Source organism: Tachyglossus aculeatus, chromosome 5 (genome assembly GCF_015852505.1).
Source record: "Tachyglossus aculeatus isolate mTacAcu1 chromosome 5, mTacAcu1.pri, whole genome shotgun sequence".
Lineage (NCBI taxonomy): Eukaryota > Metazoa > Chordata > Mammalia > Monotremata > Tachyglossidae > Tachyglossus > Tachyglossus aculeatus.
In genome coordinates this window covers 87,048,648-87,075,826 of record NC_052070.1, presented here as the reverse complement: position 1 = coordinate 87,075,826, position 27,179 = coordinate 87,048,648, and the positions used below count along the sequence as shown (strand labels likewise).

The following is a 27,179-nucleotide window of genomic DNA, read 5'->3' as shown; positions in this document are numbered from 1 at the left end:
ATGACCTCTGACTCCAAATCCTGTGCTCTTTCCACTGAGCCACGCTGCTTCAAAGCCTTATTAAGGTCACATCTCCTTCAAGAGGCCTTCCGGGATAAAGCCCTCTTTTCCCCAACTCCTTCTCCCATCTGCATTGTCTATGTACTTGGATCTGTTTGGAGTCAGAGGTCACGGGTTCAAATCCTGGCTCCGTCAGCTGTGTGTCTTTGGGCAAGTCACTTAACTTCTCTGTGCCTCCGTTATCTCATCTGTAAAATGGGGATTAAGACTGTGAGCCCCCCGTGGGACAACCTGATCACCTTGTAACCTCCCCAGCGCTTAGAACAGTGCTTTGCACATAGGAAGTGCTTAATAAATGCCATCATCATCATTATTATTATTATAATCAAATCATATATTATAAATTATTTCTTTTTATTCATGTCTGTCTCCAGCTCTAGACTGTAAGCTCCTTACAGGGAGGGAATTTATCCCTTACAGGGAGGGATAAATAGGGAATTTATCTGCCAATTCTGTTGCACTGCACTCCCCCAAGCACTTAGTACAGTGCTTGGCACATAGTCAGCGTTCAGTAAATGCCATTGATTGATGGATCGATCATTGTGGAATTTTTAAGCACTTACTACAGGCCAAACACTGTACTAATTACTGGGACAGACACAAGATAATCAAGTAGGATTCAGTCCCTATCTCACTCAGGGCTCAGTCATGCTGCCTGTGGCAGAAAGGGCAGGAGACAGAATGGATTCAATAGGAGAAACTACATCCTCTCCCCAGATCCCTCCATCCTCTTGGATAATAATAATAATAATAATAATGGCATTTATTAAGCGCTTACTATGTACAAAGCACTGTTCTAAGCACTGGGGAGGTTACAAGGTGAATAGGTTGTCCCACGGGGGGCTCACAGTCTTAATCCCCATTTTACAGATGAGGTAACTGAGGCACAGAGAAGTGAAGTGACTTGCCCAAAGTCACATAGCTGACAAGTGGCGGAGCCGGGATTTGAACCCGTGACCTCTGACTCCAAAGCCCGGGCTCTTTCTACTGAGTCACGCTGCTTCTCTTGGATCAGAGGAGGCCCTGCGGGGCAGAACCCCAGGGGAGGCTGGGGGATCTTCCTGAAGATCGGGGCAACCCACCCACGAGTGACAAGACCCTGGGGCTCTGAGCCTCATTCTTGCAGGATGCAAAACAGTTCCCACTTCCGAGTTTGGCTTCCGTGCTGGAATTCCTCTTCCCTCAGCCCAAAGGCCCAAGGGCGGAGGCCCACGGGAGCCGAAATTCAGCACGGCTAGTGAATAGAGCACCAGCCCGGGAGTCAGGATTTCATAAATTCTAATCCCGGTTCTGCCATTTGTCTCCTTTGTGACCTTGGGCAAGTCGGTTCACTTCTCTGTGCCTCAATTCCTTCATCTTTAAAATGGGGATTAAGACTGTGAACCCCATGTGGGACATGGGCTGTGTCCAACCCGATTTGCTTGTATAATAATGATAATAATGGCATTTAGTAAGTGCTTACTACATGCAAAGCACTGTTCTATGCGCTGTGGAGGTTACAAGGTGATCAGGTTGTCCCACGTGGGGCTCACCGTCTTAATGCCCATTTTACAGATGAGGTAACTGCGGCACAGAGAAGTTAAGTGACTTGCCCAAAGTCACACAGCTGAAAAGTGGCGGAGCCGGAATTTGAACCCGTGACCTCTGACGCCAAAGCCCGTGTTCTTTCCACCGAGCCACGCTGCTTCTCTATCCACCCCCAGCGTTTAGTAGAGTGCCTGGTACATAGCAAGCGCTAACCAATACCACAATTATTGCATTTGGAGCTTTGGTCCTCATCGTCTCGGTCCCCCATACTTCCTTTCTCTCTTTTTCCCTTCCTCCCTCTGCCTCTCGTGGGCTCAGCCCCGAGCTCTGAGGCTGAGTTAGAGTGGAGTTGGCTCGTCGGGAATGCTAACTGCTGGAGTGCCGGAGGCCCTCGAGGGGCAACCTCCCGGGTTAGCCCCCATTTCCAACTTCGGTTGAGGGGGCTCCGAGGGAAGATCACTGGAAATGGAGGAAGGGAGCCAAGGGACGGAATCACAGAGCACTCGAATTCTTCAGCTGGGTGCCCGCAGAGAGAGGGCCGGAGAGAGGGAGAGGAGATGGGTAGTCAGGGGAGACCAGACCGGGGAGCGGAGATCCGCTCCGTCATCTTGCCCCCAAACTCCCTGGCAACTCCTTCCCGGGGGGGCCCGGCCAACACCAGCCCAGGCAGCTGTTGCAGCGCCCGTGGAGTGGGAGGGAGAGGAGGAGCCGCCGGGAGTGGGGCTGGGAGAGGGAAGGGGGTTAGTTGAGCTGGCCCTGGAGGACCCCATGACGGGTACCGGGAAAAGGCCCAAAAAAGAGAAAACATGAGAAGGCTGCCAGCTCCTGCTGGAGAAACCATCCGGCGGCAGTAGCACGCGCAGACCTCCAGGAGAGACGAACTGGGAAACGAAAGACCTTTTCCATGTGTTTGTGGAAGGAGATGGAGGGCAGAGTCAAGTGGCTAGGCCTCTCCCCTTCTCCAAGATGGGAATATCCCTGGCCCCTCACTCCTCAACCCTCAGGGCTCCTGGCTCCGGTTCTCCTCTCAGAACCTGTCTGGGCTGACTCTCGGCTAAACCCTGGTAGGAGGGTCCCCAGGCTTCCCGACCCCTCAGACTTGATTAGTTCATTCATTCATTCATTCAATCGTATTTACTGAGCGCTTACTGTGTGCAGAGCACTGTACTAAGCACTTTAACTCCAAGCTTTCAGACTGGCTCCAGGCACACAATCAAGTACTAATAATAACTGTGGTACTTGTTAGGCGCGCACCGGGAGCCATGCACTGTATTAAGCACTGGGATGGGCACTAGATCATCGGATTCAACACAGTCCCTGTATCAGGGGAGGCTCACAGTCTCAAGGAGGAGGGAGAGCCATTGTTGAATCCCCATTTTACAGAAATGTGACTAGACTGTAAAACTCCTGGAAGGCAGGGACTGTGTCTACCAACTCTACCGAGTGCTTAGTGCTCCGGACAGAATAAGCACTCAGTCACTGATTGATCAATAAGAAAGCAGAGACCCAGAGGAAGTTAAGTCGTGAATGGCCCATTCCAGTCTGCCCCACCTCCCAGATAGAGATCCCAGCCCCCAGACAGGCCTAGCATCCCTGAGTCTGCCAGTTGGGGATGACTTGGGGGTCCTGTCCAGGAGCCCATACAGAGGGCTCATAACCCACAGGACAAGCCTCATACCAAACTTGCTTCTGGGAGCGAGAGGGTGCTCTGGGCTTGGGGAGGGAGGCAACATGATTTAGTAAAGATAATGATGGCATTTATTAAGCGCTTACTATGTGCAAAGCACTGTTCTAAGCGCTTCCCTGTTCTAATCACCCTCGGCTTCAAGGCTGTCCATCCCCTCGCCCCCTCCTACCTCACCTCCCTTCTCTCCTTCTCCAGCCCAGCCCGCACCCTCCGCTCCTCTGCCGCTAATCTCCTCACCATGCCTCATTCTCGCCTGTCCTGCCGTCGACCGTTGGCCCACGTCATCCCCCTGGCCTGGAATGCTCTCCCTCTGCCCATCCGCCAAGCTAGCTCTCTTCCTCCCTTCAAGGCCCTACTGGGAGCTCACCTCCTCCAGCAGGCCTTCCCACCCTGAGCCCCCTCCTTCCTCTCCCCCTCCTTCCCCCTCTCCATCCCCCCCGCCTTACCTCCTTCCCTTCCCCACAGCACCTGCATATACGTATATATGTTTGTACGTATTTATTACTCTATTTATTTTACTTGTACATATTTATTCTACTGATTTTATTTTGTTAATATGTTTTGTTTTGTTCTCTGTCTCCCCCTTCTAGACTGTGAGCCCACTGTTGGGTAGGGACCGTCTCTATATGTTGCCAACTTGTACTTCCCAAGCACTTAGTACAGTGCTCTGCACACAGTAAGTGCTCAATAAATACGATTGAACGAATGAATGAATGAAAACCCCACCACTCGCCTGCTGTGCAAACTTGGGCAAGCCACTTAGCCCCTCTATGCCTCAGTTTCCTCATCTGTAAAGTGGGGATGATACCTGCTTGCCCTCCCTCTTAGACCGTGAGCCCCTTCTGGGGACAGAGACTGTCTGACCTGATGATCTTATACCCCTCCGAGCTCAGCGGCAGACAGGAGGAGCTTCTCAATGAACAGTCAATCGGTCAACCAACAAAGTGGTGTCCACTTGGTCCACCGTGTTCATCCAAATGGGTTTTTCTCAAACGTTTCTCCTGCTCTTCATCCCAAGACGGGGTGGAGCTTGGGGCCAGCCGGGGAGGAAGGGGTACGGGGTGGGTGCGTCGGGGGGCACTCACCCCAGAGCCACAGTAACGGCCGAGCCGGGGCGCCGTGCTGTCGTAGCCGTCAAACAGCTCCATGTAGTCGTAGCCACAGTCCGTCTCCTCCTCCACCTCAAAAGTCTGGAACACGAGCTCCACGCCATAGCCCTCCTCCGCCACAATGACCCACTCACAGTCCGCCCCCCCGGGGTAGTTGTTGTCTCCGAACTGGGCGTGGGAGTACAGGTCTTTGGTCTTCACCTCCGCCCGCACCTGGCCCCCGCACTCTGTACGCGGCAGGTGCGGGAGGGGAAGAGGAGGGGAAGGGGAGCTCGTTGTGGGCAGGGAATTGTGTCTGTTATTATACTGTACTCTCCCAAGCGCTTAGTACAGGGCTCTGCACACGGTAAGTGCTCAATAAATATGATTGACTGACTGATTGAGAGGGGAGGGATACCCATGTGTAAATGGGATGGCGGTTATTACCCTGCTGCCCGAGACACTGGTCCTGAAGCGTGGGGCAGGCGAAGAACTAGCAGGGGCACCCGATGTGCGATAAGCAGTTTCCAAGCACTTAGTACAGTGCTCTGCACACAGTAAGCGCTCAATTAATACGATTGAATGAATGAATGCCAGGGTGGAAGTGAGCCCGGAATAAGGTGAGGGAATCCTCTAGACTGTAAACTCACTGTGGGCAGGGAATGTGTCTATACCAACTCGTTCATTCATTCAATCGTATTTATTGAGCGCTTACTGTGTGCAGAGCACTGTACTAAGCGTTTGGGAAGTACAAATCGGCTCTGTTGTACTCTCCCAAGCTCTTAGTAAACTGCTCCGCACGCAGTAATGGCTCAATAAATACAGCTGAAGATAATAATGACGATGATGATGGTGAGAGGTGAGGGAAAAGGAACGGGCAAAGTCTACCTCCCCCATTTCTGAGGTCCTCCGCGGCCGGCGGGCCCTGGTCAGAGTCCGGCTGCAAAAGCGCCCAAGCCCTTGGCTCCCCTACCTGTGGAGTGGGTGGCCTGGAAGCCCTTCTTCTGCACGGAGTTGTCAGAGAAGAAGCGCAGGAACATGCGGCTCCCCGTGGCCAGCAGGGCCTCCGGCTTCTTGCTGCCACAGAAGCGGCCGAGCACGGGGGCCTTGGCGTCCCGCCCGTCGTAGACCTCCAGGTGGTCGTACGTGCATTCTGGCTGCGACTCAATGTCCAGCTCGGAGAAGGTCTGAAGGGATCAGTGGGGAGGGAGGAAGAAGAGGAGAAAGGGGGAGAAAGAAGATGAGGGGGACGAGGAAAAGGAAGAACAGAAACAGGACTCTCACTCCATCGGGCCTCTCCGCTTGCCCCGGAGCAGATGAACTGGCAGGAGCTCTGTGGCACATCAGGCGGAGGGTCGGGAGCCCTGGCAGATGCCCAGAGCTCTGCGAACCAGTGATCGGCGGGGCTGTGAGCTCGAGGGGTCCGGGAAGAAGCTTGTCTGATCGGGGAAGTGAATCTCCTCAACTGAAGCGGGGCGGTTCCCCCTTCCCGGGCATGGTCCTGGCCACCGTATCTGAGGCCTAAACGGGCTGCCCGGGGGATTGGAGAGGAGACCTCATCGGGGGAAGAAAACCCCCTTACCAGCTTGACTCGATGGCCAGCCGTGCTGGAAATGGCCCAGGTGCACTCCTTCTTGCTGGGATACTTGTCGGGCCAGTTGGGGCTGGTTATGGTGCCGCTGGTGGACGTCACCTTGTGATCACATCCAGCTGTGGGAGGAGAAGGAGACTGGTCCGACTTGTACTTCCCGAGCTCTTAGTACAGTGTCTGCACACAGTAAGCGCTCAATAAATACGATTGAATGAATGAATTAATGAAAGCTGTGGGAGGAGGAGAGTGGTCTGACTTGTACTTCCCAAGCGCTTAGTACAGTGCTCTGCACACAGTAAGTGCTCAATAAATACGATTGAATGAATGAATTAATGAATGGTGCGGGGTCGGGGGCAGAGGGGAGAAGGGCAGGGGTGGAGGGAGAGAGGGTGTGAGTCCCACTTCCACTCTCCAGGGTTTCCCTCTGCCCACCCTCAGCACAGGGTATTCCAGAGAAAAGGCTCTGGGAGACAAGGGAGGGATTTAGTGGGATGGGGATCTATTTTTTTGTGGTACTTGTTAAACCGTTACTGTGCGTCTGGCACTCTACTAGGTGCTGGAGTAGATAGAAGGTAATCAACTTGGACACACTCCATGTCCCATATGAAGTCTTAATCCCATTTTACAGATGAGGTAACCGAAGCACAAAGAAGTTAAGTGACTTGCCCAAGGTCACACAGTAGACAAGTGGCGGAGCCAGAATTAGAACCCAGGTCCTTCCGGCTTCCGGGCCTGTGCTTTATCCTCTAAGGCACGCTGCTCCTCAAATCTGTTTCCCTCACGTGTCCCTCTTAAGCCACCCTCTACTTCCTCTCCTCTGCCCTCCTCTCCTGGCTCATCTCTGGCTCGTCTTTGCCTTCTGACTCCATCTGAACTCATCCTTGCTTCCTAGAGTTTTCCCAATTACCCCTTTTCCTCCTACTCCAGTATTCCACCACTTACTTCTCCTCCACCTCATCTATTACCTTCTCTTTCTGGGTCTTTCTGTGTCACCCACCGTATGCTAAGGACAAAATCCCACCTTCCATATTCATTCATTCATTCAATCATATTTATTGAGCGCTTGCTGTGTGTGCAGCACTGTATTAAGCGTTTGGCTTGGGAAGTACAAGTTGGCAACATATAGAGACGGTCCCTACCCAACAGTGGGTCACAGTCTAGAAGGGGGAGACAGAGAACAAAACAAAACATATTAACAAAATAAAATAAATAGAATAAATATGTACAAATAAAATAGAGTAATAAATACGTACAAATATATATACAGATATATACATATCACAAAGCTATTCCTTCTCCAACCAATCCCTCTTCACCATGCAATGTTTCTGGGATGCCTTCACCTGCTCTTCCCGCCTCAATACTCACTGCTTCTGGAATGCTTTCACCTTCTCTTCCCTCTGACCAATCCTTCCTTGACTTTCCTTTCCTTGGGGAACTCAACCCTTTTTTTTTTCCTGGTATCTGTTAAGCGCTTACTATGTGCCAGGCAGTGTACTAAGCACTGGGTAGATACAAGTTAATCAGATGGGACGCACAGTCCCTGTTGGAGGCCACAGTCTTAATCCCCCCTGTACAGATGAGGTAGCTGAGGCACAGAGAAGTGACTTGCCCAAGGTCACACAGCAGACAAGAAGTGGAGCCAGAATTGGAACCCAGATCCTTATGACTCTCAGGCCCGTGCTCTATCCACTAGGCCACGCTGCCTGCCTGCTGCGTGACCTTGGGAAAGTCGCTTTACTTCTCTGTGTCTTAGTTACCTCATCTAAAATGGGGATTGAGATTTCTTGGAGGAGATGTGACTTTAATAATGCTAAAAGCGAGGGACGGCGAGTAGGTCAGAGGAGAGGAACGAAGTGCGGGACTGGGTTGGAGTGAGAGTTGAGGGAGGCCAGGTGGAAGGGGGAGAGCTAATTGAGGGCTTTCAAGTCGCTGGTGAGGAATTTCTGCTTGATTCTCCCCAAATTGAGCCCTCTTTTCCTCTGCTCTCTCTCCCTTCTGCATCGCCCGTGCACTTGGATCTGGGACCTTTGGACATTGTATGATCTTCTAGACTGTGAGCCCATTGCTGGGTAGGGACCGTCTCTATACGTTGCCAACTTGTACTTCCCAAGCGCTTAGTACGGTGCTCTGCACACAGTAAGCGCTCAATAAATACGATTGAATGAATGTCCACCCCACCCCCAAGCCCACAGCACTTCTGTACATGTCTTTGAGTTATACAGATAAGTCACTTATTTATTCATATTCATGCCTGTCCCTTTAGACTGCTAGCTTGTTATGGGCAGGGGACGAGTCTCTTTATTGTCATAGTAGACTCTCCAAAGCGCTTAGTACAGAGTTCTGCACATAGTAAGTGCTCAGTAAATACCACTGATTGACTGACTGTGAGCCCTTTGTGGGACAGGGACTGTGTCCAGTCCAATTACCTTGTACATACTGCAGCGCTGCCATCTAGTAAGCGCTTAACAAATACCGCGATTATTATTATTATTACTATTAATAATAACACTAAACCCTTCGGAAATTAGGAAGGGACTGATGGCTACCCAACGTCTCTCTCTGGGTCCTTCCTTCGCCGTTAACAGATGCCAGGCTTCCTCATCCTGCTCGCTGGCCTGAGAGCAGCTGCGGCCCGACAACCGGGGGCCTGCGGAGGGACGCCTGGGCCGGGCCTTTACCTTCCTTGCAGTCGTGTTTGTTGTCATGAAGGACGAAGCCACTCCGGCATTGGCACTCGTAACTCCCGTAGGTGTTGACGCAGTCTTGCTGACAGCCGCCGTTATCCTTGGAGCACTCGTCCTTGTCTGCAGCGGGGGAGACAGCAAGCAGAGGACAAACCCCCACATGGCGAGCACAGGCCGGGGAAGTGGACGAGGGCGGCCGGGGTCCCGTCTGAGGGAAGGGGAGCCAGCGGTGGGACGTCTCCGCCGGAGAGACGGGGGTGAGGTGGGGCCGTGCTGGCGGAGGAGGGCCGGAGGAACGGGGGGAAAGGGTCGGAGCCTCAAGCAGCCGGCCGCTGTTTGAGGCCCCCAAGGTGATGGGAGGGGCGGGGGGCAGTGGCCGGCGCAGGGACCCCTACCATTACCTGCTTACCGGACAGAGGAGCAAGTGGAAAAACAGACACACGGACAAGCAGACTGCAAGAGAGAGAAGTGGGATGCGAAGATCCCTCTTTTACTTCACAACAGGAAATGTCACAGACACCATCAAAACGGGACGGGGGGCGGTGACCGGGAGGCTCCCCAGGCCATGATGTCGGGGGAGGTGGAGGGGGAAGGAGGACGAGGAGGATGAAGAGGAAGAGGACAGCACCAGTTCGATCCGGCTGAGGGGGAGCAGGCCGGAGTGGCAAGGGGGAAGGGGCTGGGGAGGGGGACGCTGGGGCCCCCAAGCCGTCCGAGGTGAAGTTCCTGAGTAACGAATGGGGCCGGTGGCCCCCACTGGGCTCACTGAGGGGTTCGGTTTCTTTTCTGCATTCGGTATTTGATCTGCTGGAGGCGTCCCCGGGGGGGCTGCAGAGGCGGCCGTTTCTCTGTAAAGAGAGGAAGAAGGAGAGAAGGGACCAAGGGGAGTGGCGGGGGGCAGGGAGGGACAGCCAGTGAAAACCAAGCTGGGGTCTCGGAGGCGCGTTAAGGGGCTGGGGGAGACATGCGGGATGGCCATTTTCAGGAGCGGGCGGGACCGGCAGCCAGGTCAGAGGGCGGAAGCGAGGGGCGCAGCCACCACGAGAGGAGGACAGAGACCCTGGGGAGGGGGTGGGCGATTCCCTGAGCACCCAAAAATACCTGCCACCCTCCCAACCCCACGGAGACGTCCACGGGAGACCAACCCCACCGGTGATCCAGGCAGCCGGTGGGGGAAGGCAGGGAGAGAGAGGAGAAATCACTGGTCTGGGGAAAGGGAAAGGAGGGAAATAAGGAGAGATGTTTTCGGGGATGGGTAATCCTTTCTCTTATTTAGTCCACGTGCTAGTTTCCTAAACCCTCCCAGACTCAGGCATACACAATACCTGTTCTCACACTCATCTTCACACGCATTCATATAAAAATTCTCACAGACGCACACACATCTACACACGTGCCCCCCGGCCCCTCCCCACCCACACAGATAATCACCTCGTTCCTCAGAGAACTGTCTAATGCTGACTGGATCCCAGGGGCCAAAGAGCCAAATGGGGAAACTTCCTGCCCTGGAGGTAGAGGTGGAGGGACGGGGGTTGGGGGTCGAGGGTCGGGGAGGGGCGCCGTGGCTCTCAGTTCCCAGGCCTTGGGATCAGAGCTATTATTCTTCAGCCAGGGAGAGCAAGGGTGTGCGGTGTTTCCAACAGCGACACTCGCTTCTGCACAGTGGCTTCCCTGACCCTAGGGCCTGACTCCCTTGGGGACAGAAACCTTCAAAGAGCGGAGCCCTTCCAGGGTTCAGAATCCCTCACCCGCCGCCAAGGCCCTGTGGACCACTCCCTTGCCTGACATTCCCCCGCGGGTCAATTCCCCATCTTCCAATCCTCCCTACCTGCCTATTCCCCTGTCTGCTAATACCCCCCACTGCCGATCCACTCACCTGCCAATGACCCACCTGCCAATGCCCTGTCTTTCAATCCCCTACTGGAAAATCCCACCCGCTAATCCCCCTCCTGTCAATCCCCCACTCGCCGACCCCCTGCCTGCCAATCCCCGGCCTTCCAATCTACCACAAAGCCCCGCCTGCCTCCCAACCCCGAGGTCCTCGCTCAGCCCCAGAGGCCAGGGATGAGGCCAGGGACGTGTCACCCCTTAGCAGGGGCCCAGCTGGAGAAGTGGGGCAGGGAAGCCGAGGCCTCCACCCCGGGCAGGAAGTCACAAGGGTTCCCTCTCTTGAACAGCTGGCCATGCTGCCACCTTGGACCCAGCAGAGGTTTCCTGGACTGACGGGGCTGGAAGAAGCAGAAGTGCTCCCAGGCACTTCTCTTCGCCCGTCCTCCAGTCGAGTCTAGGGACCCCGGCACCTCCGTTCTGGGGTTCCACGCTGGGATGGGGGTGAGGAAGGACTGAGGCAGCTCCCGCTGGCTGGAAACTGCCCTGGGGGAACCCGGGCTCTGGGCCGGAAAAGGGAACAGTGGGAGCAGCACGGGGGTAGGGAGGAGAGGGCACTCACCCTGAAAGGCCCGCACTCCCCCTGGCAGCTGGCTGGGTTCTGACCGGAGTCCTTCCAAGGTCCTCTGCTTCTCGGCCTAGTCTCTCTCCTCGTGAGTGTCCAGGGACCGAAACGGCCCCTCTCTCAGGGAGCCAGGGGCAGACACCCTGCAACCACCCTGGTGCCAGAGCCTAGAGCCTCCTGGCTAGGCTCTTCTGCTCGTCTCTCTTGCCACGGAGCGTGTCAAGTGGCAGGGGCATCCGGAGTCAGCATGGATTTAGGCTTTTGGGGACCCCCCTCTCCCCGGTTTCAAGAGACCGCAGCGACAGAGAAAGGCGGAGAGAGACAGAGTAAGCAGGTAATGGTTTTCTTCCCAGGTGCCCACCCCCTGCCCACAGGCCCCCAGAGTCGGACCGCCTCAGGGGCCCCGGATAATGCCTCCAGCTCGATCTGGCAACTGGTTTGGAGCGGGGAAGAGGTGGGTTGATGCCACTCTAGGGACCTAGCTGGGCAAGCCAGGAGAGCTGAGGTCAGGAGTGAGGGGTACGGTCTTCAAGCACAGCCAGGCGGGAGGGCGGGATTAAGAAGTAGATGCATGGCAGGGGACAGGCGAGGGAGGTTGGTGGGGGGCGGGTTGGGGAACAGGCAGCCACTGGGCTATGCCCGAGGATGCAGTGCCCAAGAGCCCCAGAGGCAGGTGGGCTGAGGAGGGGCCACGGGACATCCCAAGGCCAGAAAGGGGCTGGGCGGGTGCCAGCAACAGCCCTTGAGGTTCCTTTGTCTCTCCGGACCTCTTGGAAGAGGGTGGAGCCCAGGGCAAACACGCACATGCACACCGACTCCTTCTGGGCAATCTCTGCTTCCGCGGGGAGGTTGTGGGGATTGGGGGCAGAGCAATGAGAAACAGATGTACGGGACAGGGAATGATGGAAAGAGCATGGAATGAGGAGGGGTTCTGGGACCCCTGGCAACCGGATTCTCTGATGACTGTAGGATGGGGGAAGGGTGGCTCGGTTTGACGAGACGGGCGAGAGGGCCGGAGATGGGGAAGTCTCCCTAGGCAATGGCAATACAAGGTGGGGAAGGCATCTTGCCAGGTGAGCAGGAGCATCCTCTCTCTTTCCCCTTTTACAATGCCGGAGAGAGTCAGCTCCGCTGGTTCAGGTCTGGCTGAGAAAGGGGGTGATCCAAAAATGGCGGGGCGGGGGGACCGAGAGGAGGGAAGGGATTGCCCTCCGGCATACTGTCGGGGTACAGGAGGGAGCGGGAAGAAGGGGGGCTGGGGAAGAGGCCTGCCAGTCCCCTGGTGGGGGCTCTGCACAAGGTTGGCCTGTTTTGGTGCCCAGGAAAGGAAGACCACTCGAGAGCCTTGGCCAGTGGTGGAGGGGGCTAGGACCAGGTGGGAGGGAGTGGGGAGGGAACTGCACCCTCTAGGCATCAGTGGAGGAGGAGAAGGAGGAGGCGAGGGAGGAGAAGGTGGAGGAGAAGGCCGGACACGGGGGCAGGGCCCCGCTGAGTTACCTGAAAAGAAATGGGCCTTGAAGCCTTTCTTGGAGACGGTGTTGTCGGACTTGAATTCCACCCGCATGTTGTTGTACTGGGAGGTGATCACCTCCGGCTTCTCGGCCCCGCAGAACTTCCCGTGCAGCTTGGATTCGGACGTCAGCCCGCTGCGCACCTCCACGAAGTCGTACTTGCACACCTGCCCAGACACGGGGCATCAAGTTGGGGCAGCTAGGGCCTCCCTGGGCACTGGTCCAAGCACTGGGGCAGTGATCAGGGGAAGCTGGGCAGCTAAAAGCAAACTCTTGTGGACACCGATCAAGGCACTGATTGGGGGAGCGGGGCAGCTAGAAGCAAACTCCTTTGGGCGCTGGTCAGGGGCACTGCTCAGGGTACTGAACAGAGGAAGCTGAGCAGCTAGAATCAGACTCCTGAGGGCCCAAGAGCATGAACCGTTGTAAGGAAGCTCCCGCTGGAGGGAGGAGGCCCAGGAAGACCACGGGTTGGACAAGAGTCAGCAATGTTACTGAAAAAGCTATCAGAACACTATGATCCCTGAACCAGATGACCCGAGAAACCGCTCTCCTCCCAGAGGCGGAGACTTCCGGAAATCGCAGCTAACTTTCCTATCAGGCGGAAACTCCTATCAGGCAGAAACTCCTCACCCTGGGCTTCAAGGCTGTCCATCCCCTCGCCCCCTCCTACCTCACCTCCCTTCTCTCCTTCTCCAGCCAAGCCCACACCCACAGCTCCTCTGCCGCTAATCTCCTCACCGTGCCTAGTTCTCGCCTGTCCCGCCGTCGACCATCGGCCTACGTCATCCCTCTGGCCTGGAATGCCCTCCCTCCCCACATCTGCCAAGCTAGCTCTCTTCCTTCCTTCAAGGCCCTACTGAGAGCTCACCTCCTCCAGGAGGCCTTCCCAGACTGAGCCCCCTCCTTCCTCTCTCCCTCCTCCCCTTCTCCATCCCCCCAGCCTTACCTCCTTCCCTTTCCCTTAGTACAGTGCTCTGCACACAGTAAGCGCTCAATAAATACGATTGATTGATTGATTTCCCACAGCACCTGTATACATGTATATATGTTTGTACGTATTTATTACTCTATTTATTTTACTTGTACATATTTATTCTACTTATTTTATTTTGTTAATATGCTTTGTTTTGTTCTCTGTCTCCCCCTTCTAGACTGTGAGCCCACTGTTGGGTAGGGACCGTCTCTATATGTTGCCAACTTGTACTTCCCAAGCACTTAGTACAGTGCTCTGCACACAGTAAGCGCTCAATAAATACGATTGAATGAATGAATGGACGGTCAGGCCCAGGGCAGCTCGGGATTCACTAGCTGGTCCGAGCCTACGCTCACCAGCTATTCTCCTCTGTACTGGTGGTGATGCTCTACCTCGGGGGCGGTGGCAAAGGAGGAGGAGGAAGAAGAGGAGGAAACAGGGGGAGAGGGACAGGAAGACTCTAGGTAATCGCTGGGGAGCCGTTTCCTTTTAAAATTGCTGAAGACATGTTTGACTTCCCCATTCTGGCTCTCCCAGCAATTCCAACCTCCCATTAGAGGCCTCCGGGAGTCCAGGGCAGGAGTCAAACCCAACTGAGTTGGATTCTCAAAAAAAAATGATTGAAAACCCTGTTAATAACAATGATGGCATTTGTTAAGCACTTACAATGTGCCAAGCACAGTCCTGAGCACTGGGGGGGATACAAGGTGAGGAGGTTGTCCCACGTGGGGCTCACAGTCTTCATCCCCATTTTACCGATGGGGTAACTGAGGCACAGAGAAGTTAAGTGGCTTGCCCAAGGTCACACAGCTAAGTGACCTCTGACTCTCAAGCCCGGGCTCTTTCCACTGATTCTGTTAGAGTGCTCAGTTTGATTCTCCCCGCTTGCCTGGGGAATGTGGGCTACCTGAGTGGAAAGGAGAGGCGAACTTCCACTCCCTACCAAGTAGTAGCTCTCAGAGGCAGGCGGTAAAAGGGCTCACCCTCCTCCACACAACACATGTGCCTGCATGGAGAGCCCTTCCGAGAAGCAAGGGGAAGGAGCCGATGACATATGTGACTGCACGGAGAGCCCATCTGAGGGACGAGGCAAGGAAGCTGGGCGGTGGGAGATCTGGCAAAATATGGGCTAATTCTGATCTGGCCCCATATCGGCCGGGCTCCCTTGGGGCTCTTTGCTTAGGGTCGGCATGCCCACGGCTCAGGCATCAATCAATCAATCAATCAATCAATCGTATTTATTGAGCACTTACTGTGTGCAGAGCACTGTACTAAGCGCTTGGGCAGGCATGTGACTGCCGGCTAAGTGTTTATTTACCATGTACACCCTTTCCCGGGCCGTGCTCCAGGGCCAGGCCAGTATGTTAACTGGCACTCTCCCCTACCCCCTTCAAGACGGCGGAGAGGCAATTCTGGTCTGCAGCCCGAGGAAGGCTAACGGCAGCCCAGAGGAGAGGGCAAAATCAGGTAAGGGGCTGGAAAACGTCGCCGCTGTTACGGAACTGGAGTTGTTTGGCCACTAGAAGAGAAGGCTGAAGGGAGGTTGAGGTGTCTCAGAGGTGATTGTGAGGTGGCTCTGATCGGCTTAGAGAAGCAGCATGCCTCAGTGGAAAGAGCACGGGCTTTGGAGTCAGAGGTCATGGGTTCAAATCCCGGCTCCGCCAATTGCCAGCTGTGTGACTTTGGGCAAGTCACTTCACTTCTCTGGGCCTCAGTTACCTCATCTGTAAAATGGGGATGAAGACTGTGAGCCCCACGTGGGACAACCTGATCACCTTGTAACCTCTCCAGCGCTTGACAGTGCTTTGCACATAGTAAGCGCTTAATAAATGCTATTATTATTATTATTATTATTATTATCGGCTGCTCCCCATCTCCAGAGGGGAGCAAACAAGAGGAAATGGGCTTAAATTGCAGCAGAGACAGTTTCTTTAGACAATAACTGTGATACTCATTAAACACTGTGTGCCAAGTACTGTTCTAGGTGCTCCGATAGAGTCAAGATAACCAGGTCAGACACAGTCTCCATCCCTCTTGGAGCTCCTTCCTGCTTAGACCGTGAGCCCCATGTGGGACATAGACTGTCTGACCTGATAAACTTACATCTACCCCAGTGCCTAGGACAGTGTTTACAAATATAATAATAATAATACTAAAATGGGGCTCACAGTCTAAGTAGGAGGGAGAACAGGTATTGAGTGCCCATGTTACAGATGAGGAAACTGAGGCACAGGGAAGTTAAGTGACTTGGCCAAGGCCACTCAGCAGGCAAGCGGTGGAGCCGGGATGAGAATCTGACTCCCAAGGCCATGCTCTTTCCACTAGGCCACACAGTTTCTCAGAAGGAGGACGTAATGAAGACCTTCCCTGTTGCCGGAAAAGGCTACCATGGAGGGAGGGGACGTGGCCAACTTATCTCTGGAGGGCTTTAAAAGGCAATCAGACAACTCTCCGTCCTGGGTGGAGTAGGGGAAGGTTAAGAGAGGTGGGGGACGTAAATGGCAATACTACATGGAGGCAGGGGCCACTTGAGGTGTCCTTTTTCCACCGGGCCTTCCGAAGGGGGTCTGCGCCAGAACCTCTCCATATGGGGCAGGAGGAAAGGCACGATGAGGGTCTAGAGAAGGGGAGGCCCGAGGTCGGGCCCTGGCACTCACGTCATTGCCTTCGGTCTCGAAGAAGTCGAACTGCAGGGATATGCGGTACTGGGTGGGGGCCACCAGCTGCCAGATGCAGTTTTTGTTGGGAGGGTATTCCTTGGGCCAGCCCGGGCTGGTGATGGAGCCATTCAGCTTGGTCAGGAACCCGCCGCAGGCAGCTGTCGGGGACGGGGTGGGACCGGGGCCGGAGAGTGAGGGGTAGAGAGGAGTTAGGCCTGGGGCCCCTCGGGGTCTGTCCATGGCACTGCCCAGCGGGGAGGGACAAGGTGAGCTCCGGGGTGAGCGTGTCAGGGAAGGCGCTTCTAGCTCGGTCGCGCCCACCTCGGGGACAGAACTAGAGCCCCAGGAGGGCCAGAGAGGACGGGCTTAGGGGAGTCCAGGTTAGAGGGGATGGTGGGAAGCCGGGGCTGGGGTGTTGGGGAGCCCCACTGGGGAGGGGGAGTCCCCGGGGCTCACCCTCGCAGCGGCGCTTGTCTGGGGCCAGCTCATAGCCGGGGTCACAGCTGCACTTGTAGCTGCCCAGAGTGTTGAGGCAGCGCTGCTCGCAGCCTCCGCGGTTGGGCCGGGAGCATTCATCCACCTCTGAGGGAATCGGCGTGGTCAGTAAGCCTTCCTGAAGGGTTCACCGTGATACCCCTTCCCAGTCCCTTCCACCGTCGGCCTTTGGTCAGCCTCCCTCATCCTTCTCACCCTCTGACTCACCCTCCCCAGAATCCGTTCTGCCCTCAAGCATCCACATCCCCGGAGAATTCACCTCATTTCTCCACAGCCTCCACATTCTTTCCTGTCTGCCTCTCCCACCAACCCTCTACCCGACCCCACAGCCCCAGAGCGGGGGGCTCGCCCTGGCTTCCCAGGGGATGCCTGAGAAGGGGATGCCAGAGAATCTCATCCCACAGCGGGGAAGGGATAGTGGTCAAAGGGCCCCCGGGGAGGTTGGGGCTGGCTTCCTGGAGGGGCAGGGGAAGCCTTCAGGGAGGTCAGGAAATCAAGAGACAGAGGGCAGGAAGTCTGGAAGGGGAGAGGCCTGAAGCCAGGGAAAGGGACCAAGAAGCCTGGGGGCCCAGGGAGGTGTCGGAGGAGGCGGGTTGAGGTGGCCACCTTTGAAAAAGTTGACGGCAAAGCCGGCTTTATTGATGGAGCCATCGGAGACAAACTTGAGCCACAGGCGGTTGGAGGTGCTCTTGATGTCCTCCGGCTTCTCGTAGCCACAGTAGCGGCCGATGAGGGTGCTGCTCTCGGTGTTCCCGTCCCGGACCTCCAGGTAGTCATAGGCACAGCTGTCGTGGCGTTCAATCTGGTGGGGAGGACGTGGGTGAGGAGCGGGGGGCCGCTCCCCACCCCAAGACCGAGCTCCGGCGGCCCAGGGTGAGGCTAGGTTAGGGGAGGTGGGGTGACTGGATGAGGGGAGCAGAGGGGCCCTGTGGAGGAGGGTGGATGTGGGCAAGCGGCATCTTGCCGCTCCTAGTTTCAAGTGCTGCCACTGTACCTCGAAGGACTGGAAGGTGAGGCCAACGTGGAAGCCTTCTGACACTTGGATCTTCCAGATGCAGATCTTGCTGGGCCGGTAGTCATCGGGGTAGTTGGGTGACTGGATGTGGCCATTGTCTTTCTTCACATCTCCTCCACAGATAGCTGTCAGGGGAACAGTGAGGGGCAATCCCACTCCAACTCGGTAGAGCCGGGAAGGGCCCCAACGCTCCTCCGGTCCCTTCTCGCTCCTCACTCCCTCCTCTACATCCCACCGTCCCTTCAGTACCTCTGCCTGCCGAACTCTCTCTCAGAAGTGCTCCCTCCCGACCCCACTTAGGACTCTCTCTTCTCCTCTCACACCTCTCTCTTCTTGACTCCCTCCTACCCTCCTCTCCCTCCCTTCTCCAAGGACTCCCTTCAGTTCTCTCCAGCCTCTTCTTGGGCTTTCTCTTTTTCTTCTTTCTCTTTTTTCCCCACTGGTCCACACTCCCTGCCCCCACTTATCAACTCCTTGCTTGGCACCAACCCCTTCCTCAATCATTCAATCAGTCAATCGGTAGTTTGTACTGAGCGCTTACTCTGTGCAGAGCCCTGAACCATGTGTTCGGGAGAGTACAATGATGATGATGATGATGCTGATGATGGTATCTGTTAAGTGCTTACTACGTACCAAGCTCTGTTCCAAGTGCTGGGGTAGATACAAGGTCATCAGGTTGTGCCACGTGGGGCTCACAGTGTTAATCCCCATTTTACAGATGCGGTAACTGAGGTGCAGAGAAGTTGAGTGACTTGCTCAAAGTCACCCAGCTGATGAGTGGTGGAGCTGGGATTAGAACCCACGACCTGTGACCCCCAAGCCCGTGCTCTTTCCACTAAGCCGAGGCGTGATCCCTGCTCAAGGAACTTACAGTCCTAAGCTCCTTGTGAGTAGGGAACTTGTTTACCAACTCTATTTTACAGTTTTCTCCCAAGAGCTCAGTACAGTGCTCTGCACACAGTAAACGCGCAACAGGTACCGTCGATTAATTGACTGAATCTTCTTCCCACTGCCTGGGACTCTCCTGCCCCTCTCTTCTCCTCTCTTTTCCCCTAATGGTCCCTTCCGATCCCTATCCCTCTCCAGACCCTTCCAGTACCTTCATAGACAGCAAAGAAGCCCTTCCCCACCCAGTTGCTGCTGCTGCGGAATTCGACCCAGAGACGGCTGTCGGTGGAGATGATGGGTTCAGGGAGCTTGTTTCCACAGTACCGTCCTGTGGGGAACAAGGAGTAGGGAGGCAGAGCTTTACTTCCCCCATCCTCCTCCTCCTCCTCCTTTCCTCTCTCCCACCCTGGCCCACCCACTTCCTCTCCCATCCTGTCCTCATGATTCTTAGGCGCCACAGGTCCAGGGCACCCGCTCTGCCCTGCGGTACCCAAAGAAGCCAACCCTTCGGTGTCATTTTCCTAAGGTAGGCCCTCCCTTGAGTCGCAGGCATCTGGCCATCGGCCCAGGACTTCCTATCCTCTGGTTCCCCCAGGACTGCTCTTCACCTTGAGGTCAGCCATCGCCTGGGGCCATGGGGATAAGGCCGGCAAGGACCGGAAAGTCTCATGGAATGGGGGAAGGAATGAAGGGTGGACCCTAAGGAGGCTGGCCAGGTTGACATTGGGACTGATGGTACAGAAGGACCTGAGGGGCTGTGTTTGATTCTGGGGAGAAAGCGGGGGCAGGGGGAGCCTCTGTGGCAGCAGAACGGGTTACCTCGAAGTGGGGCTTTCCTCCAGAAACCGTCTCTAACCTCTACGTAATCATACCAGCACAGCCGGCTGCGGTACAGGTCCAAGGATGTAAAATTCAGAATAATCTGTGGGTGGGGAGGAGGAAAAATGGCGGGGTGGAGAGAGATGATGCTCCCCTCTCCCCACCTCCATCTCCCACTCCTTCTTACCATCACCACCATTAACCGTATTTAGTGAGCGCCCACTGAGTGCTGGGCACACGACTTGGCAGTTGGGTGCGTACAACACAGAAGAAGTCAGGTCCCCGCCCTCCAAAAGCTTATGATCTAACGGGGAAGATGAACAGATCTAGATTTTTACCGCCAGACAGATACCTTGCTCCGCCCGGGGCCAGCGGCCCAGCCAGGGGAGTAAGAGCCTTAGAAAAAGCTTTCGATCTACCTGCAGAAGGCCAGAGCAGAGGAGGGGGCTGATCTTTCTTCCCCACACAGGATGGGAGGAGACAAAAGGGGAAAGGCTGGAGAAGGGGTGAGGGGGTGGGACAGAAATGGGAGGATCAATAAATACCATTAATACAATCAATGGCATTTATGGAGCGCTGACTGCACACAGGGTACTGTACTGAGCGCTGGGGGGAGTACATTTCAACAGAGTATGTAGATAGGATCCCTTCCCACAAGAAGCGAGATGGGGAAGGAGGGTACAGAGAGACTGGCAGAGATGAGAGGGCCCAAAGAGTGGACAGGGAGGGGAAAGGAAAAGAGCAAAAGGGTGGCAGGAGGCCTGGGGGCGGTTACCTTCTCTCCAGGTGTGACGGAGATGCGCCAGATACAGTGCTTATGGGCAGAGTACCCATTGGGGAACTCCGGGGAGGAGAAATTGCCAGTGCTTTCCTGGAGGGTCTCTCCACAGGCTGTGGAAAAAAGGGAGACGGTTGCAGCTGGCTGAAGCCCCAGCCCCACCTAACCTTCCTCTCTTTCTGCTCAACTCTCCTCCCTCCTCTGACCAGCTCTGGACCCCCTGAACCTCAAATCCCAAGGGTTAGTTCTTTGTGTCAGGATGAGTGGCAGAGAGGCCCGGGGAACGGCACTGTCCCTTTAAAATATGCCCCCCGCCCCCTCCCCAACACCATCCTACCTCTCCCTGCATCCAGCTGCCAGGGCAACCAGCGGTCCTATGTTGCCACGGCAACATGGGGTTCCAGCAGTGGAGGCCAAACTCTGGTCTGGATCCCCTCTGCCAGCAATGGACATCAGATCCCAATCCACCAGGGGATCCTGGATGGGGAAGTTCCATGGATCCCCTGTTCCCAACTTGCAGATTTCCTCCCACCTCCATAATCCCAGCCTGCCACCGGCAGGACGTCTGGAATTTAGAGCCAGTCCCATGCCTGTCTGGTCGGCATCTACAGCCCTCAGTGGCTTACCTAATCCCAGGGTTTATTCCCATCTCATTTTTGCCCCCACCACCCCCGGCCCTCCCACCTCTTTTTATGGTGTTTAACACTTACTATGTATCAACAAGCACTGTTCTAAGCGCTGGGATAGATACAGATGAATCCATCCCGTGTGTCCCACATGGGGCTCACGGACTAAGTAGGAGGGAGTCCCTACCTTGATCCAAGCTGTGCCCTCATCCTCCTGCTCCCTCGTTTGGCTCAGCTCCATTGTCCGACCGGGATGCTCCCTCTAGCTCTCTCCCATCATTTTCCCCCACCTCTTGCCCCCCTGGCACCCTGGCAGCCTGGCGGGCATCACCGCCTCTGCCCCGCCTCATCACTCAGGCCCTCACAGCCTCCCTCTTCCTCTTCCCTTAGCCTTTCTTGCCACCTCCCGGCGACGACCCCTGAGTCCCGACTCCGGCCCGGACGTCCTCACCTCCTGGCCCTGTGACCGGGGCTCACCTGGGCACTTGTACAGCTTGCGGGCCTGGGCAATGTCTCCCTCGCTGAGCCGGGTCCTCTGGCCAATGGAAGGCCGGGCCCCGTTCACATCGTATCTGGGGACGATGGTGTCTAGGAAGATGCCCCTGGAGGGAAGAGCCAAAGCCAGGGAGTGGGGGCGGAGGGAGGCTGAGTGAGCAAGTGAGTGAGAGCAGTGTCGGCCAGAATGAGCTATACCACGGAGCAATGGTCCCGGAGGCCAGTCAGAGAGGCCGGGCCTTCTGGCTGAGTCCAGACATTCCTGGGTGGGGTCCAGGCTGGGTGGAGGTAGTTCACCCTATCATTACCATGCCCGCTGCCCAGCAACCCCGCCCCGGGGCAGCTGGAGGTAGGGACCAACGGACAGCTTGTGGGGGGACAGCTCCAGGCCCGGGGGGGATGGGGAGAAAGGCAGCTCAGCACTTGGGTATGAGAGTGGGCTGATCCCAGCCTCGTGTGATTCTACATGACCCTCAAGCCCCGGACGGGCTCTAACCCCGTGTAACCACCACCCATTCACCAGCCCGGGCTTTGGAGTCAGAGGTCACGGGCTCAAATCCCGGCTCCGCCAACTGCCAGCTGGGTGACTTTGGGCAAGTCACTTCACTTCTCTGCGCCTCAGTTCCCTCATCTGTAAAACGGGGATTAAGACTGTGAGCCCCCCATGGGACAACCTGATCACCTCGTAACCTCCCCAGTGCTTTGAACGGTGCTTTGCACATAGTAAGCGCTTAATAAATGCTATCGTGATTATTATTATTAGTTCCCCGGTCAGCCCTGGGAAGTCGGGAGGAGTCCAGAGTCAGGGTCAGGGTCAAGGTCACCTTTCCCTCCCTCCCTCTTACTCTCTAGAGAGGCTTGCTGCCAGCCAGACACTACTGCCTGGGAAGCAGCAAGCAGCTGCTTGGGAAGCAGGGTGGCTCAGTGGAAAGAGCCCGGGATTGGGAGCCAGAGGTCATGGGTTCTAATCCCGACTCCGCCACATGTCTGCTGTGTGACCTTGGGCAAGTCACTTCACTTCTCCGAGCCTCAGTTCCCTCATCTGTAAAATGGGGATGAAGACTGTGAGCCCCCCGTGGGACAACCTGATCACCTTGCACCCCCCAGAGCTTAGTATAGTGCTTCGCACATAGTAAGTGCTTAACAAATGCCATCATTACTGCCTAGCTGCTTCTGCCTCCCTTAGCTAGAAGGGATGCCTGGAGGACTCCTGACCTTTGGTGGTGGGAGAAGGAGGGAGGGGGTGGAGAGCGGGAAGGAGGGATAGGGGAATGACTGGATCCTGGGTGTTTCCGCCAGGACAACAAGGAGGGATGGAGCAAAGGGTGGGCGGGTGGGCCCCCCTGTCTCCCCAGGGCTCCCTGACTCATGTCTAGCTGGAATGAGTGCAGCCTGGGGGGTGGGGGGATAGGTGGGAAAGCAGGGAGGGATGGGTGGGAAAGCAGAGGGGAATGGGAGCGTGCTCTCTGGCTGGGGGGTGGGAGTGGGAGTGTGGGTGAATGACCTCATTCACCTTCCCAGTCCCTGCTTTCTCAGGTTCTGGAAAGAGCCCCGGGCTGGAAAGGGCCAAATGTGGGGAAGACAGAGTCTGAGGATGAGGGGAGACAGGTGTGGAGAGAGGAGAAGAAGAGACAGAGATACGAGGAGGAGGAAGCAGGCTTGGAGAGGGAAAGCTTGGGAGAGATGGAGTTTGGAGCCAGGGCAGGGCAGGTCACATACTGTACCAGGAGTAGATGGAATCATCCTATTGCTCTAAAATGGCTTCCGGGCCAAACCGGTGGGAAAAGGGACCGGCTTCTTTCCCTGGCTTGCAGCAGGACACACCCAGGGGCTTGTCCCTGCTCCAAGCTGGCCAAGCGCAGACCTCTGCAGCAGCTGGCACCAGGAGACCCCCCCCAAGTCCCAGCTCTCACCTGGAAAAGGTGTTGCGGGCGTAATGCATGATGCTGTCAAAGTCGTAGTTCTCCCCCAAGGATTCCACCTCTTCGTCTTCCATCTTCAGAAAGTTATACTCCTGCCCTGCAGACAGCAGAGAGGGGATGCGGAGGAGGAGGGCACAGGCCGCGGCCCAGCTCCGACGCCACCGGGGTCACTGAGTCTGGGTGGCCAGAGACCAAGTGAGCCTTGTCTAGCTTAGCCGGGTGGAGAGATCAAGGAGAGGGGCTGGTTCTGCCCCCACACAGGGTGCCTTGGGAAATTACAGGAAGAAAAGAGATTTTGGGGTGGAAGTGGGGGTGAGGAGAAGAGGGACCTGAGGAGAAAGAGGGTGAGGAGACAGCCATAGGAAGAGTCAGAAGAATAGAGTAAAAGAGGGCAAGGGAGAGTCGCCACAAACCTCTTGCCCAAGTCCTGCCTCTGGCCTGGATTTCCCTTCCTCTTCACATCCAACAGATGATCACTCTCCCCACCTTTGAAGTCGAACTGAAGTCACGTCTCCTCCAAGAGCCCTTTCCCGACTAAGCCTCATTTCCTCTTCTCCCTCTCCCTTGCCCTTGGATTTGAATTTGCACCCTCGGGCCCACCGCCCATGGGTTACATGTCTGTAATTTATTTATTTATATTAATGTCCATCTCCCCCTCTAGACCGTAAACTCATGTGCAGGGGGAGTGTTTACCAACTCTGTTGTATTGTACTCTCCCATGGACTTAGTACAAGTGCTCTGCACACTTCAAGTGCTCCATAAAAACGATAGGTTGATTGACTGAGGGCTAGACAGTGAAAACAGGGAGAACGAAAGGAAGTGGTAGAGGGAGAAAGATGATGAGAGAGCCAGAGAAATTGGGGGAAAGGGAGAGGAACAGTGGCAGGAGGGAAGAGAAAAGGAGGGGGCAGAAAGGAAATATTTGGACTTAGAAAAAACCAACACAAAATGGGGGAAAAGTAGCCAGAACCTCCCCACCCACAGGCAAGAAGCCAGCTTCCTTCTGAGCTAAACCAAGGGTGCTGATCTCAATCAATCAATCAGTCATATTTATTGAGCACTTACCGTGTACAGAGTTCAATATAACAGGGTTGGTGGATACGTTCCCTGCCTACAGTGAGCTTACAGTCTGCCCTGGGTGGGTCAGATTTCAAAATCTGTCCTGGATCTAGGGTGACTCTGACTTGTAAAAGTGGTTCTGGGATGACATGGGGTCACAAGACCCTCCAGATAGCAGGTAGAGGTGTCGGGGGGCGGGCCTTAATCAATCAATCAATCAATCAATTGTATTTATTGAGCACTTACTTTTGGGCAGAGCCCCATATTAAACGCTTGGGAGAGTACAATAAAAAGCATGGCCATGGGCGTCAGAGGGCCTGGATTCTAATCCCGTCTCTGCCAATTGCTTGCTATGTGACCCTGGGCAAGTCACTTAACATCTCAGAGCCTCAGTTACCTCATCTATAAAATAAGGATTAAATCTCTCTCCCTTCAATTTAGACAGTGAGCCCTGTGTAGGATATGGACTGTGTCCAACCTGATAACCTTGCATTTACTCCAGTGCTTAGAACAGTATTTGACTCATAGTGAGCGCTTAACAAATACCATTAAAAAAAAAAGTAGACCCGATCCCTGCCTCCAGGGAGCTCACAGTCTAGAAAGTGGAGACAGACATTTCCCCTCCCGACAGCACTTATATATAGATATACAGATTTATTACTATATTTATTTTACTTGTACATATTTACTATTCTATTTATTTTGTTAATGATGTGTATATAGCTATAATTCTATTTGTTCTGACGATTTTGACGCCTGTCTACATGTTTTGTTTGGTTGTCTGTCTCCCCCTTCTAGACTGTGATCCCATTGTTGGATAGGGACTGTCTCTATACGTTGCCGACTTCCCAAGCGCTTAGTACAGTGCTCTGCACACGGTAAGCGCTCAATAAATACGATTGAATGAATGAATGAATGAACATTAGCAGAAATTACAGGTAAGAGGAAGCAACGTGAGAAGCAGCGTGGCTCAGTGGAAAGAGCCCGGGCTTTGGAGTCAGAGGTCATGGGTTCAAATCCCGGCTCCGCCACTTGTCAGCTGTGTGACTTTGGGCAAGTCACTTAACTTCTCTGGGCCTCAGTTACCTCATCTGTAAAATGGGGATTAAGACTGTGGGCCCCACATTGGACAACCTGATCACCATGTAACCTCCACAGCACTTAGACCAGTGCTTTGCACATAGTAAGTGCTTAATAAATGCCATTATTATTATTATTATTATTAATTATGTTTAAAGATATAGCTATAAGAGTTCGGTTGGTGCGTGGGGGGCAGGGCGTGAGTACCTCAATACTTAAGGTAGAGTTGAGCACAAGTTAGAGATAAGGTGGGTTCTCGGGTCACTCCAGACCAGCACAGACCTCCCCACTCTGACCCTTGATGGTGTGGGAGAGATATGTCTAAACTATAATCTCACTGCGGGCAGGGAACGTGTCTACCGACTCCGTTACACTGTACTCTCCCAAATGCTCAATACAGTGCTCCGCACACAGTAAGCGCTCAATAAATATGATTGACTGATGGAGATGTCGCTCCCTCTCTTGCATTCTGTAAAAGGGGAACCCCGAAGGGACAGATGGCGGGTGGGGTAGATCGGCGTGACGCGCGGTCCGGTTACCTGGCTGGATGTTCTCGCGCACGATGGAAACATGGCCGTCGCGGTCGGGCCGGGTGTGCTCGTGCCAGAAGCCAATGACGTGGCCCAACTCGTGCACCACGATGCCAAACTTGTCGCAGTTCTTCCCGATAGAGATGGCTTGAGGGCCCCCGCCTCGGCGACCCACGTAGGAGCAGCACCTGCGAGGAAAGGGGGCGGGGGAAGCGCGCTCTAGACTGTCAGCTCGTTGTGGGCAGGGGATGTGTCCGTTGTACTGCTGCATTGTACCCCGCCAAGCCATCAGTACATGCTCTACACACAGAGAGTGCTCAATATATATAAGTGACTGACTTGGCTCTGGGAAAGACAGTAGCTTGGGGGTAGGGGGGCAGAAGCCCAGCCCGCAGACTTCACTCTTCTAATGTTAACCTTCTCACTGTACCTCCATCTCCCCTGTCTCGCCGCCGACCCCTTATCCACATCCTCTGTCGGGTAGGGACTGTCTCTATTTGTTGCCAATTTGTACTTCCCAAGCACTTAGTACAGTGCTCTGCACATAGTAAGCGCTCAATAAATACGATTGATGATGATGATGATCCTCCCTCTGGCCTGGAAAGCCCTCCCTCCTCAAATCCGACAGACGTGACTCTCCCCGCCTTCAAAGCCTTATTGAAGGCCCATCTCCTCCAAGAGGCCCTCCCTGACTAAGCCCCCCTTTCCTCTTCTCCCGCTCCCTTCTGCGTCACCCTGACTCACTTCCTTTGTTCATCCCCCCCCCCCCAACCCCGCAGCACTTATGTCCACATCTGTCGTTTATTTATCTATATCAACGTCCGTCTCCCTCTCTAGGCTGTAAGCTCATTGTGAGCAAGAAATACGTCTGTTTGTTGTTATACCGTACTCTCCTAAGGGCTTAGTACAGTGCTCTGCGCTCAATAAGCACTCGATAAATACGATCGAATGAATGACTGAATGAAGGGGAAGACGGAGAAATAACCTAGGGAGCGGCCTGGAGTGGGCCCCCGCCCCAAATAACGGCCCATTTCAGAAAGGGCCGTACCCGGGGTGATGCCCACACGCCAAGGTCTCCAGCTCACCCGCAGGGCCGGTAGGTGAAGACTATGTAGCTGTCTTCGTCGCTGCGCTCCAAGAAGGTGACACACGTGTACTTCTCCCAGTGTCGCATGGCCTGCCGGAAGACCGCCCGCTGGGTGCCTGGGGGAGAGGGTCGAGGCCGGCCCGGGG

At 55.0% G+C, this 27,179-nt stretch overlaps 1 protein-coding gene across 3 annotated transcripts in view; it reads right to left on the bottom strand.

Annotated features, from left to right (window-relative positions):
• Positions 1 to 27,179, bottom strand: part of BMP1 (bone morphogenetic protein 1) — a 41,599-nt gene that overhangs the window by 1,296 nt on the left and 13,124 nt on the right. The window contains exons 4-19 of one of the 3 annotated variants that reach the window (XM_038746366.1): positions 27,032 to 27,149; positions 25,956 to 26,134; positions 23,269 to 23,374; positions 21,338 to 21,462; positions 20,232 to 20,347; positions 19,457 to 19,559; positions 18,849 to 18,965; positions 17,729 to 17,874; positions 17,341 to 17,536; positions 16,696 to 16,821; positions 16,237 to 16,397; positions 12,590 to 12,770; positions 8,635 to 8,760; positions 5,945 to 6,072; positions 5,336 to 5,549; positions 4,360 to 4,610 (exon numbers count right to left, since the gene is read on the bottom strand). In XM_038746366.1, the coding sequence (XP_038602294.1) occupies positions 4,360 to 4,610; positions 5,336 to 5,549; positions 5,945 to 6,072; positions 8,635 to 8,760; positions 12,590 to 12,770; positions 16,237 to 16,397; positions 16,696 to 16,821; positions 17,341 to 17,536; positions 17,729 to 17,874; positions 18,849 to 18,965; positions 19,457 to 19,559; positions 20,232 to 20,347; positions 21,338 to 21,462; positions 23,269 to 23,374; positions 25,956 to 26,134; positions 27,032 to 27,149 (2,393 nt within the window). Of the gene's footprint in view, positions 1 to 4,359; positions 4,611 to 5,335; positions 5,550 to 5,944; positions 6,073 to 8,634; positions 8,761 to 9,094; positions 9,489 to 12,589; positions 12,771 to 16,236; positions 16,398 to 16,695; positions 16,822 to 17,340; positions 17,537 to 17,728; positions 17,875 to 18,848; positions 18,966 to 19,456; positions 19,560 to 20,231; positions 20,348 to 21,337; positions 21,463 to 23,268; positions 23,375 to 25,955; positions 26,135 to 27,031; positions 27,150 to 27,179 lie in introns of those variants that run through there. The other 2 variants (XM_038746367.1, XM_038746368.1) reach the window with 2 other exon arrangements.